We start from the raw sequence: 16,853 nt of genomic DNA, 5'->3' as shown, positions 1-16,853 counted from the left end.
CCAAACCTGTTTCTTTGCTCTGTATCCTTCCCAGCTCGGGACTTTGGAAATATCCTAAACTTCTTTCTCATTCCCTGCATCCTGGCAGTCTTCAAGATCTGTTTAGTCCTCCTCCAAAGAATTCATGGGCCTTGTTTCATTCTTCTGCTTGATTTTCTTCAAAAGTATCATGTTGATTTTTTGCCATTTTAATTTCCAGGTTTAAATGTAATGTTTGTAGAGGTAGTAATTCCTTTAGACAATGTGAACATATAAAGAAAGTAGTCATTCATCCCACCAGCAAGTGATGGCTTATTTTACTGTATTACTTGTGTTTAAAAAAAACCCAGAAACTTACATGCTTGGGAACAAACGTATGGAACTGCAGTATCTTGCTTCGTTTTGTTACTTAAGTAGGAGCATTTTTCTTGTCATTAACAATTCTCAGGAAGCATTGTCATTCTCTGTGAGGTGCTCTTTAAGTTTTTGCCAAATAACTTTGATAATTATCTTTGTACATCTTTGTCTGAATCTCATTCTTTTTTAGGTTGGAGTTTCTAGAAATGGAACAGATTATTTTCTGTAAAGGTCAGTACCCATTCGTCCTCCCAGCCACACTTCCTTTAAGGGCTTTTCTTGCTGCAGGTCACCAGCATTGTGGGTTGCTGTTAAGAACAACAAAAAGTCTGCCTGCTCCATGGGCTCTTCCTTGTTTTAATTTGCATTAAAAAAATTACTAGCGAGGCTGAAAATTTTAAATAATGTCTCAGGAATTCCCTGGCGGTCCAGTGGTTAGAACTCAGATCTCAAACCGTGCAGCCCGGCCAAAAAAAAAAAAGTGTTTCATGCTATATATTTACAAAACAATGTACTCTGGGTCTGGGTTCTCCCTCCCGAAATACACACCCTGCTTCCTCCTCCAGGGTCAGATGAGCTGGGGCCCTGAGTGGTAGGGCTTACCGGGGGTGGCAGCTGGTGCCTGCCTCCCAGAGTTCCCACCCTCTGTGCATCCCCGCCCACCCTGTTGATGAAGAGGGCGCGCGCGCGCGCGTGTGTGTGTGTGTTTGTGTGTGTGTGTCTGTCTGTCGGTCTGTCTCCCCCTTGACCTCGAGCCTTTGGATTCTTTTTTAAAAATCAGCTCTATTGATAATGTAGTTCACATATTATTCAATTCACCCATTTAAAGTATACAATTGATTTTTTAGTGTATTCGTAGGGGCAACCATTACCACGATGTAATTTTAGGGCCTGTGCGTACTCCTAAAAGAAACTCGCTACCCATGAGCAGTCAGGCCTCCTTTCCCCCTCTCTCCCCCACACCAAGCCCTAAGCAACTGTAGCCACTCTTTGCGGTGTCAGCACCCAACCCGGGGGTCATAGAACGAATGAAGGCGAGTGTGAGCAGCCTGGGCGCGCTGTCTCCTCGGGACCTGTTGGCTCCGTCTCGGAGCCTGGAGCTGCTCAGGGCGCTGTCAGGGCGTTCAGAGTGCGTGGGGCAGCCGTGGTGCGTTGAAGGCGGCAGCGGGAACGGGACCAAGCAAGTGCAAGATGGGCTGTGAACGTGGAGGCCGGGGGGACACGGTGGGTGGAGGCGTCCGGCCGAGGCGGCGGGCTCGGGGCATGGCGTGGTTTGGGGTGCGCGCGGGTCCCCGCTTGGCGCCTGGTGCTGGGAAGTTCACTGGGCCTCCGGCACTGCGCTGGGCGCCGGATGGGGGCGTGGCGGGGGCGTGGCCGTCCCGGCGGGGGGCGCGGGTGGGCTCCGCGAGGGGGGAGATCCGGAGGGGCGGGGGCGGGCCCGCGCGGCGCATGCGCGCTGCATTGTTTTGACTGAAAATGCCGTCGGTTTCGAAAGCGGCGGCGGCGGCGTTGAGCGGGTCCCCCCCGCAGACCGAGAAGCCGACCCACTACAGGTCAGTGCCCGGGCCGGCCGCGGCGGGAGCGGGGGCGGGGCAGGGGGCGGCCCCGCGCGCCCCCGGCCCGCGCCCCCGCGCCCCTGGGCCTGGGAGCTGCCTCCGGGTGCGGCCTGGGGCCCCGCGCCGCCCCTCTCCCCGTTCCCCCCGCCCCCTGCCTCTCCCTTGCAGCCCCCTGGCCAGCCGGCCCTCCAGCCTCCGCGCCGCGCCTGGACTCTGGGCTGGTGGACCACCATCCTACTCAGCTACCGCCGCCTGAGCTCAGGAGGCGGCGCCCAGGGTCTGGGGTGGCACCTGGGCTTGGGGGCTGGAGGACGAGGTCGGGGGTCCACGCGCCTGGGTTGGGGATCGGGGAACAGCGCCTGGGGTCGTGGGTCGGGGGCCGCCGAGAATGCGCCTGTAGTCGGGGATTGGGGACCGCGTCTGGGCTCGGGCGGAGGGCGGCCATCTGGGCTCCGGCTGCCTCCTCCTGGGGTCAGGGATGGTTCCGGGGCTTGGGGACCCGGGCGTTCCTCGAGTCGGGGTATCGCACCTGAAATTGGGGGTCGCGTCTGTGTTTTGCATGAGGAGGCTGTGCATGGGGTCTGAGGGATCGCGCCTGAGGTCCGGGAACTCGCCCGGGCTCCGCGGGGGGGAGGCCGTCAGGGATCGTCTGGAGTCGGAGTGGGTGTTACGCCTGAGATCGGAGATGGGGGGCGCTGCGCCTTGGGCCAGGAGTCCGCGCCTGGATTCTGCGGGGTCGCGCCTGGGGTCGGGGACCGTGTCTGGGATTGGCAAACCATTCCTGGGACCCGAGGAACGCGACTGGGCTTGCGGGAGCGGGTGGGGTGGGTAGGGTGTCTGAACTCGGAGTGAGAGGTTGCACCTGAGCTTGGGGATCACACCTGGGGTCTGGGATGGATAGCGGCGCCTGGGGTCGGGGGTCGCACTTGGGGTCGGGGATGGGGAGTTTCACCTGGGTTAGGGGATTGTGCCTGCGATTGGAGATGGGGGGGCTGCACCTGGGGTCTGGGGTCGCACCTGGAATCTGGGACCATGCCTGGGATAGAGGATGGGGGTTTGCACCTGGGGTCGAAGGTCGCATCTGGGGTCGGGGATGTGGGATCGTGCCTGGGGTCTGAGAAACGCACCTGGGTGGGGAGAGGCGGGAAGGGGGTCGGCAGAGTGGGGGATCGCGCCTGGGGTCGGGGCCCTCGGGCGCACGGGATCTGACCCCTGCCCACGAGTCCTCGGGCCGCCCGCCGGCGGCGGTGGCAACGGAAGCGACCCCAACGCTGTTTGTCTTTTTAGGTATCTAAAGGAGTTTAGGACAGAGCAGTGCTCCCTGTTTGTGCAGCACAAGTGCACCCAGCACAGGCCATTTACCTGTTTCCATTGGCATTTCCTAAATCAGCGTCGGCGCAGACCGCTCCGCAGGCGCGACGGCACTTTTAACTACAGCCCGGACGTGTACTGCTCCAAGTACGACGAGGCCAGCGGCTTGTGCCCCGACGGCGACGAGTGAGTGTGCGCGGCTGCGCGGGGCAGCATGGCCCCCACACCTGAGTGGGTGGCGGACCTGGGCTTTCCAGCACCTGGCACCTGCAGGGCCCAGTCTTCACTATGAAGTTTTCCCGTGACCGCTGGTCTTGGTGGGGACATTTCCCTATTTCTTGGCCAGTGTGGGAAGAACCACATCTGGCTGGGGGATAACCCTGTACGGGACAAACCGATTTTGCTGCACTTCCCACTTTTGATTGCCACCCAGTTCTGTAAATTCCCTGCATTAGAACCAACCCTTATGAGGTAAACCTTTTGAGTTTAGAACCATTTTGTAGTTGTCAGTTGCCTTTTGGTCAGAGAGCTTGTTAGAAGGTTTGCTCACATTGTGCAAATGTTTCTGGAATGGTTCCTTTCTTTCTGTTTATATGTTTATTTTTAAAAAAATTGATAGGAAAGTTATTTGTGTAGCACTTTTAAAGTTTAGGAAATCAAGGTTTTGTTTTGGTTGCCTTTTTTTTTTCCACAAGTTTTCTAATGGTGTTGTGAACAGATGTCTTCATTTTGAAATATGTAGAATAGGAAAACACGGAAAGTACAAGTCAGATTGTACATTCATATAACTGGCAGAGATTGGTAGAGGGAGGTCTTGCTTTTTTCCTGTGGGCCGTTTGAGAAGAGCCTATCCATCCCCACCTGGAGGTGAGGTGGTGGCGCTGTGCCCCAGGGCCTCTTGGAAAGAGCAGCTTGTTCAGCTTCTGTTGGATCCTGGTCTGATCTGGGGGAGGCGCTGTAGGCTTCCTCCCCTGACCCTCTGAAGGGAGGTGGTTCTCCAGGTATGGTCCCTTTTAAAGACAACTTTCACGCTGCTGCACAGGGAGACCCATGTGAATCTGTTCTTCATTTTCAAAAATGCTTAGGTCAGGGAGTAAACTTTTGACCTATGGTGATCATCTTAAAAGCTTTATATATTTCTTGAAAGGTTTTTAATTGAACACCAGATAGTTACATAGGGTTGTTGTTAAGGCAGCCTGGAGCCTGTGGAAATAATGTAGCCAGCTCCACTTTGGTTAAGATGGTATTATACTTCTGTGAAGTTTTAAAAATGCATTATTTAATTGCATCTTGAGCTGCTGTTTTCTGCAAATGGGTCTACAGAAGAGAGATATTTTTGTCTAGCTAAGGCCTGGCCTCTGGTCCCTCATATCCCTTGGCCACGTCAGTCACCTCTCTGGACCTTAAGTCCTGAGTTGCCCCCAGGGGCCACTGCTGAGACCCTGATGCAGGGATCCAGTCACCTAGCATGTCTGACCCCATTCCAGAGTCCAGGATGGGGGACTATTTGGACTATTTGGCAGTATTCACTGGTGAAGCTTTTTTTTTTTTTTGGCTGCACCGCATGGCATGTGGGATCTTAGTTTCCCCCATGAGGGATCGAACCTGCACCCCCTGCAGCAGAAGCATAGATTCTTAACCTCTGGGCTGCCAGGGAAGTCCCCTCACTGGTGATGCTTTTTTTTTTTTTTTTTTAACTGGTGATGCTTTTAATGCATGAAAAGAAAGCATATATATTTTTTAAATTAATTAATTGATTTTATTTTTTGGCTGTGTTCGGTCTTCGTCGTTCCGTGAGGGCTTTCTTTAGTTGCAGAGAGCGGGGGCTACTCTTCGTTGTGGTGCGCGGGCTTCTCATAGTGGCTTCTCTTGTTGTGGAGCATGGGCTCTAGACGCGCGGGCTTCAGTAGTTGTGGCATGCAGGCTCAGTAGTTGTGGCTCGTGGGCTCTAGAGTGCAGGCTCAGTAGTTGTGGTGCACGGGCTTAGTTGCTCCCCAGCATATGGGATCTTCCCAGACCAGGGCTTGAACCCGTGTCCTTTGCATTGGCAGGCATATTCTTAACCACTGTGCCAGAAAGAAAGCATATTTTAACAGCTGTTTTGGGTTCCGGAGTCTGAATGTCCTGGTATGGATTTGGCCCCATTGCTGGATATCCAGGGTGGGGTCCAGTTCCTACGGAATGAAGAGTGCTGCCCTGGACACCTACCTGTGGATGGTCATTTTAAGCTGGACTCAAATATTAGTTAAATATTACAATTATTTATTGCAAAAACATTAACATGGGGAATTCCCTGGCGGTCCAGTGGTTACGACTCCAGGCTTTCACTGCCGAGGGCCCAGGTTCAGTCCCTGGTAAGGGAGCTAAGATCCCACAAGCCGCATGGTGCAGCCAAAAAAAAAAAAATTAACATATAGTCCAGATAGCATGCAGGTTAGCAGGTTATCATTGAGAAGAAGAATGGGACTAAGATGGTTGTTTGATACTGTTTTGGGTGCATCCTGTGTACATGTACACACAGTATGAAAGTACATGTGTCTTATTAAAGATTTTGTTTGTGACTTTTAGTGAGCACAAGACATGACTTGCTTCAGTCCCATAGGAAGTGTTTGACAGGCCAGACATCTCCCCTGAGAATCTCTCCTTAGTAATTACCACTCATTCCACGGGAGATAGACTTTCCCAGAGTTTGTCCTGTTGAATTACATATTCTAGCTCGTGCAGCGTTGCCATGGAATATGTAAATAGATACTACTTTTCAGAGCAAGGAAAGGGCTTTCCTTTTATTTCAGTTCATTGGTTCTTGAAATGTCTATTTTGGGCATATGTACTACCAGCCTGTTATTGTAAATCATGAATATGTATCAGAGACCAAAGACCCTTCAGCCAATATCAGGTGACATAAGCACAAGTTCTTGGAGCTTGATGGGGGCGCTGTGGGGCTGAGCCGTGGCCAGGAGGGTGGGACCCCCAAGAGGGTTGGCACCCCCGTGATGTCAACTCTTGTCCTAGGCAGGTGGTCATTCTCCCCCCTTGCTGTCACCTCTCCTCCTGGGGCCCCCTCCCCTTCTGTCACCCCTTTTCATTTGCAGGCACTCCTCCCCCGCTGTCACACCCCCGCTGTCACCCCTTTTCATTAGCGGGTAGTCCGTCACCCTTCCCCTCTCACTGTCATCCTCCTCCCAGTGACCCCTCCCCATCTGTCACCTCCACCCCCTGTGAGTACTCCAGCTGTCATCTCTGGGTAGCCCCCTCATCTCCTCCTCCCCATGGGCACCCCCTCTGTCACCCCTTTTACTCTGTGCGCAGTCACCCTCCCCCTCTCTCTGTCACCCCTCCTTCCGTGGCCCCTCCCCGTCCGCCACATCCCCCCACCACCCCACCCCGCTGTCACCCTCCGCCAGCGGGCACCCTGTGGCCGGGAAGGCCCCTCAGTGCTAGCGCCCCAGGTCCTCCCTCTCGCGGCGCCCTTTGTTCTGGCGGGCACGCCCCTTCCCCGGCGCGGGCCTCGATTGGCCGTCCAGGTCACGTGAGCCCCGCCCCGCCCCCGTGGGAACTGGCCTCCCCGCGGCGCGGCTGGACCGCCTGGGTCTGCAGCTCGCTACGCGCCCTCTGTAGTCGGCCAAGAGCGAGTCGGCCGAGCGGGCGCTGCCTCCGAGCTTGAGGGCCGGCCCACCCCACAGGGTCGCTGTTCCCACCCGTGCGGATCCGTCGCAGGTATTTCTCAGGCTGGGATTTTGAAGAAAGCGACGCTCGCTTGCCGGAGCGAAGCTTGGCCGGAGGTTTGTCGCGGTCCAGCCACATCCTGAAATCTACTCTGAGAGAGGCAGTGGGTGGGGACAGACCCAGCCCCCAGCTAGTCCTGTTTGCTGCGCTGGACCATAGACCGTCAGGGCGGGTCTTCCCACCTGTAACCTAGGTGTGCTTCCGCTCCCAGGAGACCATGTGTCCGTTTTGTGCTTGTAAATGCATGTCAGGTGCGTTTACAGAGGTAGGTTCTGACGCATAAAAAGCAAAGGCCCTTCCAGGGGTCTGAGGGGCCCCTCCAGGGGAACATTTTCATTGGCAGACAATACAAGCAGTCCCCAACTATACAGAGTACAAAGTGACCATCCTCTTTTCTGATAACCCTCCTTCTCCCACAAGCAGGCAGTCCCTGGAGGCGGCCCTCCAGACCCCACATTTTATAGGTTTTCTTGGTTTTAATAAGAAGTGAGCCTGCTCCATTACTGTGCTATAACTTTCCAGATTGGCTCTAGAGATCTGCCTTGTTGTTTGTAGGGCTCCCTACCATGTTTTCACCTGGCAGGCCCAGCATTTTTCCCCACAGCTCCCTCCCTCCTCACTGCACGTTGCCTGGGACCTCCCAGCCGTGAATTTGGGCACTGTGGGAGCTTGCTGATGTACAGAAACTTTTCTATATGCCCAAGTCTTGGTGTGCCTGCTGTGTCATACTTGTCCTTAGTCTGACTTGTCTGTTGAGAGATGCTCCTGCAATGTTTAATTTTAAAAAGTCAGGTATCCTAGGACCTAAGGCTTAGGTGAAAGTCCGTTCACTTCAGGATGGTTATAAGCTGTTGCTGTTTAAACTGACCATATAAGTGAACTCTGCTTGGGCATTCGGGGTGAGGTGAAAGCCAAGGGCAGGCCACGTTAGAACATAATATTTAGGAGTCAGGGAGCTACTTAACAGTCTAGAGGAAGACACAGGCTTTACAAATCAGCCAACTTAAGGAAAGAAATTACAATTAGGTGACTGAGTTGGACCTGTCAGAGACCAGTATGTAGAAGAAGCAGAAGAATGTGAGAGTGATTGTAGCATTTCAGGCCCTCCTGCTTTGATTGAAGGGCCAGGGATGAGGAGGTGACTGGGAGGGAGCGACTGGCACAGGGAGCTCTGGTGCTCCTTGGAGGCTAGTGGGGAGACGGCCTCAGCAGAGACAGGTTCCTCGGAGAGGGTGGCAGCTTTTTGGGCACAGAGGAGGGAGGTGGACTTGTTGCCGAGCTGATGGTCCATGTTAGGGATTAATGAGGGGTCGCTGGCCTGGCTCGAGAGTCCAGGGCAGCCCTTGGAAGCCAGAGGCTGGGGGTGCCGGGCTGAATGGATGGGTGTGTGGTCCACATGGGGTTAACTGGCAACCCCCCACCCCTAGTGTCACAGAAGAGGGGGACACTCAAGCTTCTCCCCACAAGCCCCACCTTTTCGCCATCCCCAGTTGTCTGTGGCACACAGGTCTTCCTTTTCCCATTTTTCTGCTGCCACTCATTTTCCATATCCGCTGCTCGGTTCTGGTCCAGTTCACACCTCAGTTATTTCTGTGCTGTATTCTGGTCCCCACCTATGCCTCAGCTCCCTGAGGACTAGGAGAGCATCATGTTGTGCTTGAGTGTCCGTCTCAGCCCAGTGGTTCTCCCAGTGCGGCCCCCAGATCAGCAGCAGCAGCATCACCTGGGAACTTGCCAGCAGTTTCTACCCAAGGTTTCCACCGAGATCAGATGGTCTGGGGTTAGCAGACCATCCAGGTGGTTGTGATGCGCTCCAGCCTGGCTTGCTGACCGATGTTGATGTATAGTGGAACTGAGTTTGTGGGTCCACCTTTGTTTTGGGTGAGTTTCAGGAAGGAAGGGTATGATTTCTGGCTCTCCTGGAAACACATACAGCAGCCTCAAGCCCCTGCCGTGTTCCTCTTTACCCCTCCCTCCTAGTTTCAGTGGTTCCAGAGCATCATGGCAGACCTGTGTCTGGCATGTACTGCTGCATCACACCATCCATGGAGCCTTGTTTTATTTACACTGATTGGGTCACTAATTGTCATGGATGGTTTTGAGAACCACAGGTGCCACCCTGAATTTGGCGGGCTGTGGAACTGAATCACATTACAGGTGCTACAGGGCTGTCAGTGGCCCCCCCGGATGGATGAGTGAACTCCTGTGGTGAGGAAGCATCTGCACGTGGTATTGGGCTGACCCCTGGGGTTCCCACCAGCCTCTTCCCCGCTTCAGTGAGGGTCTACGTTCTGCCATTGTGTTTTCTCTAAGGTTTTCCCTTTTGCCTCTTAGATGTTCTTAGGTGAAGCCATTTTCTTTTCATTAAATGTCCTCCAATATTTTAATCTTAGCTTATGCTTTGAAGTCATGTAATACGCAGAGGTGACATGCCCCTAGTGAAATAATACTGCCTGTTCGGTGCTCAGTGCTGGCGAGAGGGGGAACCTTGGCCGGGCTCTGGTTGCCCCAGTGATAGTACTGGCAAGGAAACAAAATGATGCTTAGAGCTGACCTGAGGGACCATTAGGGAACATGAGGAAATGGGGGAGGTGTCACCCACCACATTCACTCCCCTGAGCTGTGGGGGTGCACGCAGCCTTTGCCACACCCTGCAGTTAGCGCATTGGCGATGCCTGTGGTCCGTGTGGTCCTGCTTCAGCACGGCTATGCGGACTGGGTTCTGTAGATAAACCAACAGGCAGTGCCTCAGCTCTGATGTGCTGGTCCCCTTCTCCCCAGACTCTGGAATTCTTTTGCTTTAACTTATAGTAGATTGTGAGTGTTTCTGAAGATTGGAACTGTTTTTGCAAAATGGCCATTTTCCTATTAAAGTCATTTTATTTTATTTTTTATTGTAGTAAAACATACATAACATTAAATTTATCATCTTAGCTTTTTTAATTGTAAAGTTTAGTGGAGTTAAGTTTATTTGCAGTGTTGTGCAGCCATCACCATCATCCACCTCCAGAACTTTTCCATCTTCAAACTGAAACTCTGTCCCCATGAAACAATAGCTCCTCCTTCCATAATTTTTGATATAAGCAGACGTATCTGTATTCTTGTTCCCCTCCCCCACCTTCCGATGTAAACCACAGGGTGCGACACTCCCTTTTCTTTATTTTTTTAATAAATTTATTTATTTATTTATTTATTTTATTTTTGGCTGTGTTCGGTCTTTGTTGCTGCACGCGGGCTTTCTCCAGTTGCGGCGAGCGAAGACTGCTCTTCGTTGTGGTGTGCGGGCTTCTCATCGCGGTGGCTTCTCTTGTTGCGGAGCACGGGCTCTAGGCGCGTGGGCTTCAGTAGTTATGCCATGTGGGCTCAGTAGTTGTGGCTCACGGGCTCTAGAGCGCAGGCTCAGTAGTTGTGGCACATGGACTTAGTTGCTCCACAGCATGTGGGATATTCCCAGACCAGGGCTCAAACCCATGTCCCCTACATTGGCAGGCGGATTCTTAACCACTGTGCCACGAGGGAAGTCCTGCACTCCCTCTTCTTAGTGCTTTTCCCTCACGGTACCACCTGGTGCCCCCTCCAAAGCCGTCCACACAGACTGCCCATTCCTCCAAGCCACGCTGAGCTCCCTTGAAGTTTATCCCACAACTCGGTTGTCTCCAGCCTTTGGTGATTACGAACAAAACTTCTTTTTACCTCTGTGTGCCAGTCTGTCTTTGGGGATTGCTGGGACAGAGGGTAATGGCACCTATCCTCTTGATGCCTTTCACTTGGCGTTCTTGCCAGCAGCAGTGTTGGTTTACTATAGCCCTGCTCCTGGGGTTTTGCCCGGGAACAGGTGGGCCTCCAGGTGTATTTCTCTTATCAGAAGCAAGATGAGTGCCTCTCAGTGGTCGGGACCCTTTGCATTTTCTCTTTTATAAGTTCCTTGTTTATTTCTCTAGCCCATTGTTCTGTGAGTTCCTGGCGTCTCTATTTCTACACATTCTTTGTTAGTGATATTAGTCTATATATTAATGTGAAAAGTGGGAGGGGGTTCCTTGTTCTAGAACAGGTTCCTTGGTGTGGCAGAGACTGCTCCATGACAGCCTCACCTCTCTGGGACCCAGAGACTGAGTTACACACCAGTGCTTGTGAGGAGATGCACAGGAGCTCTTGGAGGAGCTCAAAATGTAAGATGTAACTCTATAGTGAGGGATTTTAATCAAGGCTGCGTCAGTACCTAATATAGTAAAAATCCTAAGCAGATATTTGACCATTTCACTCACACGTACTGAAAATGTTCCTTGGAACTTATCTTTAAGCACATAAAGGAGACAGCTCCTATTTGGGCACAGAGAGTACTGTCTGCACAGGCAGTGTTTCCTTTTTCTTGTCTGTATGTAATGCAGTCATAATTCTTTAAGTTTTTTCTTTTCTCTTTTCACAAGGTGGGGACCAGCTAGTCTCGTAAACTGCTTTCTCCATCTTCTGCTTTTCCTTTTTCTCACGGATCTTTGGTGATTGGCAACGACAGCTGGGATTGCCCCAGAAGTGTTTGTGCAGAGTTAATTGGAGGAATTGCCTCATTTTCAGTTCCCGCCACTCACAAGAGAGTGTGGTCATCACCTCCACCTTGTGCCCATGTGAGGGGCCCGAGGGGCTGGCTGTGTTCTGTCCTCTTGAACTGGGTGCTGTCACTCAGGTGTCAGTTTGTGAAATGCCACAGGCCATCCAGGTATGACCTGTGACACACTTCCCTGTAAGTGTGGTGTATTTCAACACAAACATAGAGACCATCTCTCTCTTCTCTGTCTCCAATGGGCTTTGTTTAAAGTTGTGATAACATTCATAAAGTTTGCCATTTTAACCATCTTTTAAATTAATTAATTAATTTATTTTTGGCTGCGTTGCGTCTTCGTTGCTGCGTGCAGGCTTTCACTAGTTCTGGCGAGCGGGGGCTTCTCACTGCGGTGACTTCTCTTGTTGCGGAGCATGGGCTCTAGGCATGCAGGCTTCAGTAGTTGTGGCACATGGGCTCAGTAGTTGTGGCTCACAGGCTCTAGAGCGCAGGCTCAGTAGTTGTGGTGCACTTAACCATTTTTAAATGTGCAATTCAGTGGCATTAATTACATTCACAAAGTTGTACAACCATGACCTCCATCTATTTCCAGATTCTTCCTTCCAGACAGAAATTTTGTCCCATTACACACTCCCCCTCTCCCTCCCCCAGCCCCTGGCACCCACCCTCTACTTTCTTTTTTTGTTTGTTTTCTTTATTCTGTTTATTATACTCACATATTTAATACATATTTATTGACAATAAAAATGAGAAAATGCTTAGTATAATTGTTTTCAAACACGTTCTTTGAAACAGTAATATATTATTCTCTGTTTCATCAGCATGCTATAAAAAGATTTAGGTAGTACATGATATATATTTTTTTTCTTTCTTTTTTTCTTTCTTTTTTTTAAAACATCTTTATTAGAGGATAATTGCTTTACAATGGTGTGTCAGTTTCTGCTTTATAACAAAGTGGATCAGTTATACATATACATATGTCCCCATATCTCTTCCCTCTTGCATCTCCCTCCCTCCCACCCTCCCTATCCTACCCCCACTCTCTACTTTCTGTTGCTATGAATTTGACTGCTTTAGGGACCTCATGGGAATGGACCCACACAGTATTTGTCCTTTTGTGTCTGGCTTCTTTCACTTAACAGAATGTTTTCAAGGTTCATCCCTGTTGTAGCCTGTACCAGTGCTCATTCCACTGTCTGGATGGACCATGTTTTTGTTCATCCATCCATCAGCTGGTGGACACTCGGGTTATTTCCAGCTTTAAGCTCTTGTGACTCGTGCTGCTGTGATCGTGGGGGCACATGTATCTTCGAGACCCCAGCTCTTCCGGGAGTGCATCTGGATCTTCTGGGCCCACAGCATTTGCCTTTTGCTTGGTTGGCTCCAGGGGACCCGGGGACTTGCCGGGGCATGGCGTCCTCTCTGTCCTGCTCTCATGGCCTGCACACCCAAGGTGTTCCTTAAGGTCTGGGGTGAGCTGTCCGAACTCTGAGCCTCTGTTTCTTCATCTTACCAGATGGGGGTTTAAACTGGTTGGTCCCTAAGTCGTTTTTTCTTTTACTTTTGGTCTTGTCCATCCATCTGTGCTCTGCATGGGGAGCCCCCCACCCCCACAGGTGCTCCCAGCACCCAGGTCCACAGCCTGCAAGGCAGCGAGGTGGGAGTGGACCTTTCCCAAGCCCCACACAGTGCTCCCCAGCCATCTCTGGGGGTGATGCCCTTGTTTTTAGATCTGGGGACTTGCAGCCATGGCTCTGCCTTGGCCTTGGGCCACTCCGGGGCTGCTCAGAGTTCTCTGCGTATCCCCTCTCTTTCTTCTGGGTCTCTGGCTCTTGTCTGGAGGGACTGACCTTGAGGCGGGCTCAGTGCCCTGCCCCATGTCTTCTGGAACCGTCCATGCCACCTCTGCCACTGCCACCTCTGCCGCTGCCACATCCCTGCAGCGGGAGCCCTTACCCTAACCCTAACCCTTGCTGCTCAGGGAGCCGCGTGTGGCTCTCCCTGGAAGTGCGTGGCTCTGGGCCTTTGTGTGGCCTGTGGGATGCTGCCCCATCCGTGCCTCCCCCCAGCTGCTTCTCCCCAGCCTGTCTCCCCCCAGCGTCCTCCTCCAGCCCTTCCAGGCTCCTCCACCTCCCTCGAGGGGTCCCTGAAAGGACCTGGATGGGGGATGGGAGAGGCCGCCAGCCCCTTACTTGATGGGGGAACTTTGTTTTCCACTTTATTCAAAAAATTATGAAGGGTGATTTTCGGGTAACTTGGGTGTTGTATTTTTCTCCCATGTGTAATTGAGGGATTTGTGGGGGTCTGAGTGCCGTGGGGGAGGGTCTGGAGCAGGGACGGGTGCTCTGTCCAGTGCTGTTCATCCTCCGACTAGAGCAGGTGTTTGGGAAAAGGAGACAAGAACCAGCTGCTGGGAGCAGGTTGACACCGTGGTGGCCCCAGGGCCCAGACGGTGCATGTCGTCTTCTGCTTCCCAGATGTCCGTACCTGCACCGGACGACTGGGGACACGGAGCGCAAGTATCACCTGCGCTACTATAAGACGGGCACATGCATCCATGAGACAGATGCCCGGGGCCACTGCGTGAAGAACGGGCTGCACTGCGCCTTCGCGCACGGCCCCCTGGACCTGCGGCCGCCCGTGTGTGACATCAGGTGAGTGGCCGTCCTGCCGGGAGCCACTCTCCTCCCTGTGTTTCGGGTATTGCTTGCCTCAAGCAGCTCTTTCTGAGCCTTGATTTTACTGCTAATGAGAAAGTGACCCTTCTCCTCCCTCCTGACCCGGACCCGAGGGAGCTTGTGGCGTCTCGCACGCTCGGCTCTGAGGCTCTTGGGATTTGGGCCAAGACTGTCATCCTGGAACGGGGGCCCCAAGGCTGTGGGCTGCACGTCCTGAACCCTCACGTAGGCGGCTTCATAAAGTGACAGAAGCCGGTGGCTATCTCACTGTCGGAGGCTTCGGACAGGCTGCAGCACCGTGACCACGTGCCGTTTGGTTGCAGGGAGCTGCAGGCCCAGGAAGCCCTGCAGAACGGCCAGCTCAGTGCTGGGGATGGCGTCCCTGACCTGCAGCCTGGGGTCTTGGCCAGCCAGGCCCTGATGGAGAAGATCCTGGGCGAGGACCCCCGGTGGCAAGGTAACCCTGCAGCCGCTGCTGGGGCGGGGGGCTCATCTCTGTCTGTAAAGTGCCTGCATGGTGGACCTCGTCGCCCCCTTTACAGGTCAGGAGGGGAGACCAAGGTTCCATTCGAGCACATCACCCTCAGCCCCTCCAGCAGCCCGTCTGGTCCCCAGGCTGCTCTGGGGGAGGGGCCTGCACGGCTGGCACAGCTCCTGCTAGGTGTCTGGTCCCAGAGCCAGCCTGGTCCCCAGCAGCCTCCACAGATGATGGCTATGGGCAATGAGGTTTGCTTAATTGTAAAATACCCATCATGTAAATGTGCCATTTTAACCATCTGAAAGTCACAGGTCCGTGGCATTTGGTGCACCACAGTGTTGGGCAACCATCAACTCTGTCTGGTTCCAGAACATTTCCATCACCTCGGACAGAAACCCATGCCCATCAGTGGTCTCCCCTTCCCAGCCCTGGCACCCACTAGCCTGGCTGTGTCTCCGTGGAGCTGCCTGTTTGGATGTTTCCCAAGGGTGGTGCGGTTTTAAGAGAAACCCCCTCAGTAATGCCATGTCTCCTTGGACTGGCTTTGCTCTCAGGCGCGTAAACGCTTCAAGGCTGCGCTTACTTCAGTGATGAATTCCCTACAAGGGTCTTTCCCCCACCCGCCGAATCCTATGCCACCCTGGGCCCAGGGACGAATTAACAAAGGTGACTGCCCAGGCCTTCCTGATGCCCAGGCCTCAGGCCGGGCCCTGCAGGAGCGCTGAGGATCCTAGCCTTTCATCGCGCCTGTGGTGTGGGGGGCCTGGACCACAGCATATATGGGGGTCCCAGCATCGCCATGTCCCTCTGGGGAGAGGATTGCACAGAGGGAGGGCTGCGCCCACAGCTCCCTGCCTCGGGGCTTGTCCTTCTCTTGTTGCAGCCCCTCGGTCTCCCTGGTCCTGGACCACAGGCTCCACCTGTGAGCTCTGGCTTGTGGTGCAGGTGGGGGTACAGGTCCTCTCTTGTCACTGTCAGGTGGGCTGAGCTTGAGGAAGGGAAGGTGGGAGGAGGCGCTGGGTCGGGTCTGGCCGGGTAACTAACCCTCAGCACCCATGGTTTGGATTTTTAATTAGTAGATTTTATTTTTTAGGGAAGTTTTCGGTTAACAAAAAAATTACACATCATGAATGTCTTGTGTTGATGAGGTAATATTTGTTAGAATTGACAACCAATATTGATACATGATTATTAATTAACAGCACAGTTTACCCCTGCATTGTGCATTCTCCGGGTTTGGGCAAATGTGTAAAGACACGGATCCTCCATTATGATGTCATGCAGGTAGTGTCACTGCCCTAAGGTCCTCTCTGCTCCACTGCTGGTGACCACTGATCTTTCGCCCCATTGTTTTGTCTTACAGTTGGGATCACACAGTGTGTAGCCTTTGCACTTAGTGCTGTGCATTCAGGGTTCCCTGTGTCTCTTTGGGGTTTGGTAGCACCTTTCTTCTTTTTTTTTCTCATATTATCTTAGCACCTTTCTTCTTATTGCTGAATAATTCTCCACATCTGGGTGGACCGTTCATCCGTCACCCACTAAAGGGCGTCCCGGAGCCCTTGTGACTCATAGGCACTGCCACGCCTCTCACTTCTTTGTGGTTCATGCCACTCAGCGCAGGACCTCATGTCTGTTGGAGGTCCTCTGTCAATGCTTGTGAACAAATGTCTTACAATTTTTATTTTCTTAAAATCGTCTTTTCTGTTTAAACTACTTTTGTCTTCTCTGTGCCCTGCTGTGTGGTTCACGTCCCTTGTCATTTTATCAGTTATTTGGAACTGAGTTTGGTGTGTGGGGGGTGGTGCCATTAAATGTGGGTGTGGAAGCGTGTCCTGGGCGTGGCTCCCGGGGTTGGCCCGGCAACACAGCCTCCCTCCACTGTCTTCCCCTCCATGCCTTGAGGGTCAGCCCCCCTGGGCAAGTGTAATTAAAAACAATGTCGTTTGTAAAAAAAAAAAAAAAAAAATGGGGAGGGTCAGTTATTAACCAACCCAAGAATGGTATGATTTTCAAGAATCTCCTTTCATCCATTACTGCTTTTAAATGACCCCTGGTGGTTTTTGTGTTTATTTTTGCTTTGAGATAAAATTCAGGTAACGTGAAATTAACTACTTAAAAAATAGACTTTATTTTTTTTAGAGCAGTTTTAGGTTCCACATTGTGGAAAGTTCAGGGAGTCCTCACATACCTGGTACCTCCATACACACGGC

At 52.6% G+C, this 16,853-nt stretch overlaps 1 protein-coding gene across 7 annotated transcripts in view; it reads left to right on the top strand.

The window, feature by feature from the left end:
- Positions 1-1,806: 1,806 nt before the first annotated feature.
- UNKL (unk like zinc finger) overlaps positions 1,807-16,853 on the top strand; it is a 45,047-nt gene continuing 30,000 nt past the window's right edge. For 4 of the 7 annotated variants that reach the window (XM_060123908.1, XM_060123911.1, XM_060123910.1 and 1 more), the window contains exons 1-4: positions 1,813-1,889; positions 3,180-3,389; positions 13,965-14,141; positions 14,489-14,622. In XM_060123908.1, coding sequence (XP_059979891.1) covers positions 1,813-1,889; positions 3,180-3,389; positions 13,965-14,141; positions 14,489-14,622 — 598 coding nt within the window. Of the gene's footprint in view, positions 1,890-3,179; positions 3,390-6,792; positions 6,921-13,964; positions 14,142-14,488; positions 14,623-16,853 lie in introns of those variants that run through there. The other 3 variants (XM_060123913.1, XM_060123909.1, XM_060123912.1) reach the window with 3 other exon arrangements.

This window comes from Lagenorhynchus albirostris, chromosome 15 (genome assembly GCF_949774975.1).
Source record: "Lagenorhynchus albirostris chromosome 15, mLagAlb1.1, whole genome shotgun sequence".
NCBI classification, from domain to species: domain Eukaryota; kingdom Metazoa; phylum Chordata; class Mammalia; order Artiodactyla; family Delphinidae; genus Lagenorhynchus; species Lagenorhynchus albirostris.
Note: the sequence above shows the minus strand (reverse complement) of the source record. Positions and strands in the feature narration are given on the sequence as shown.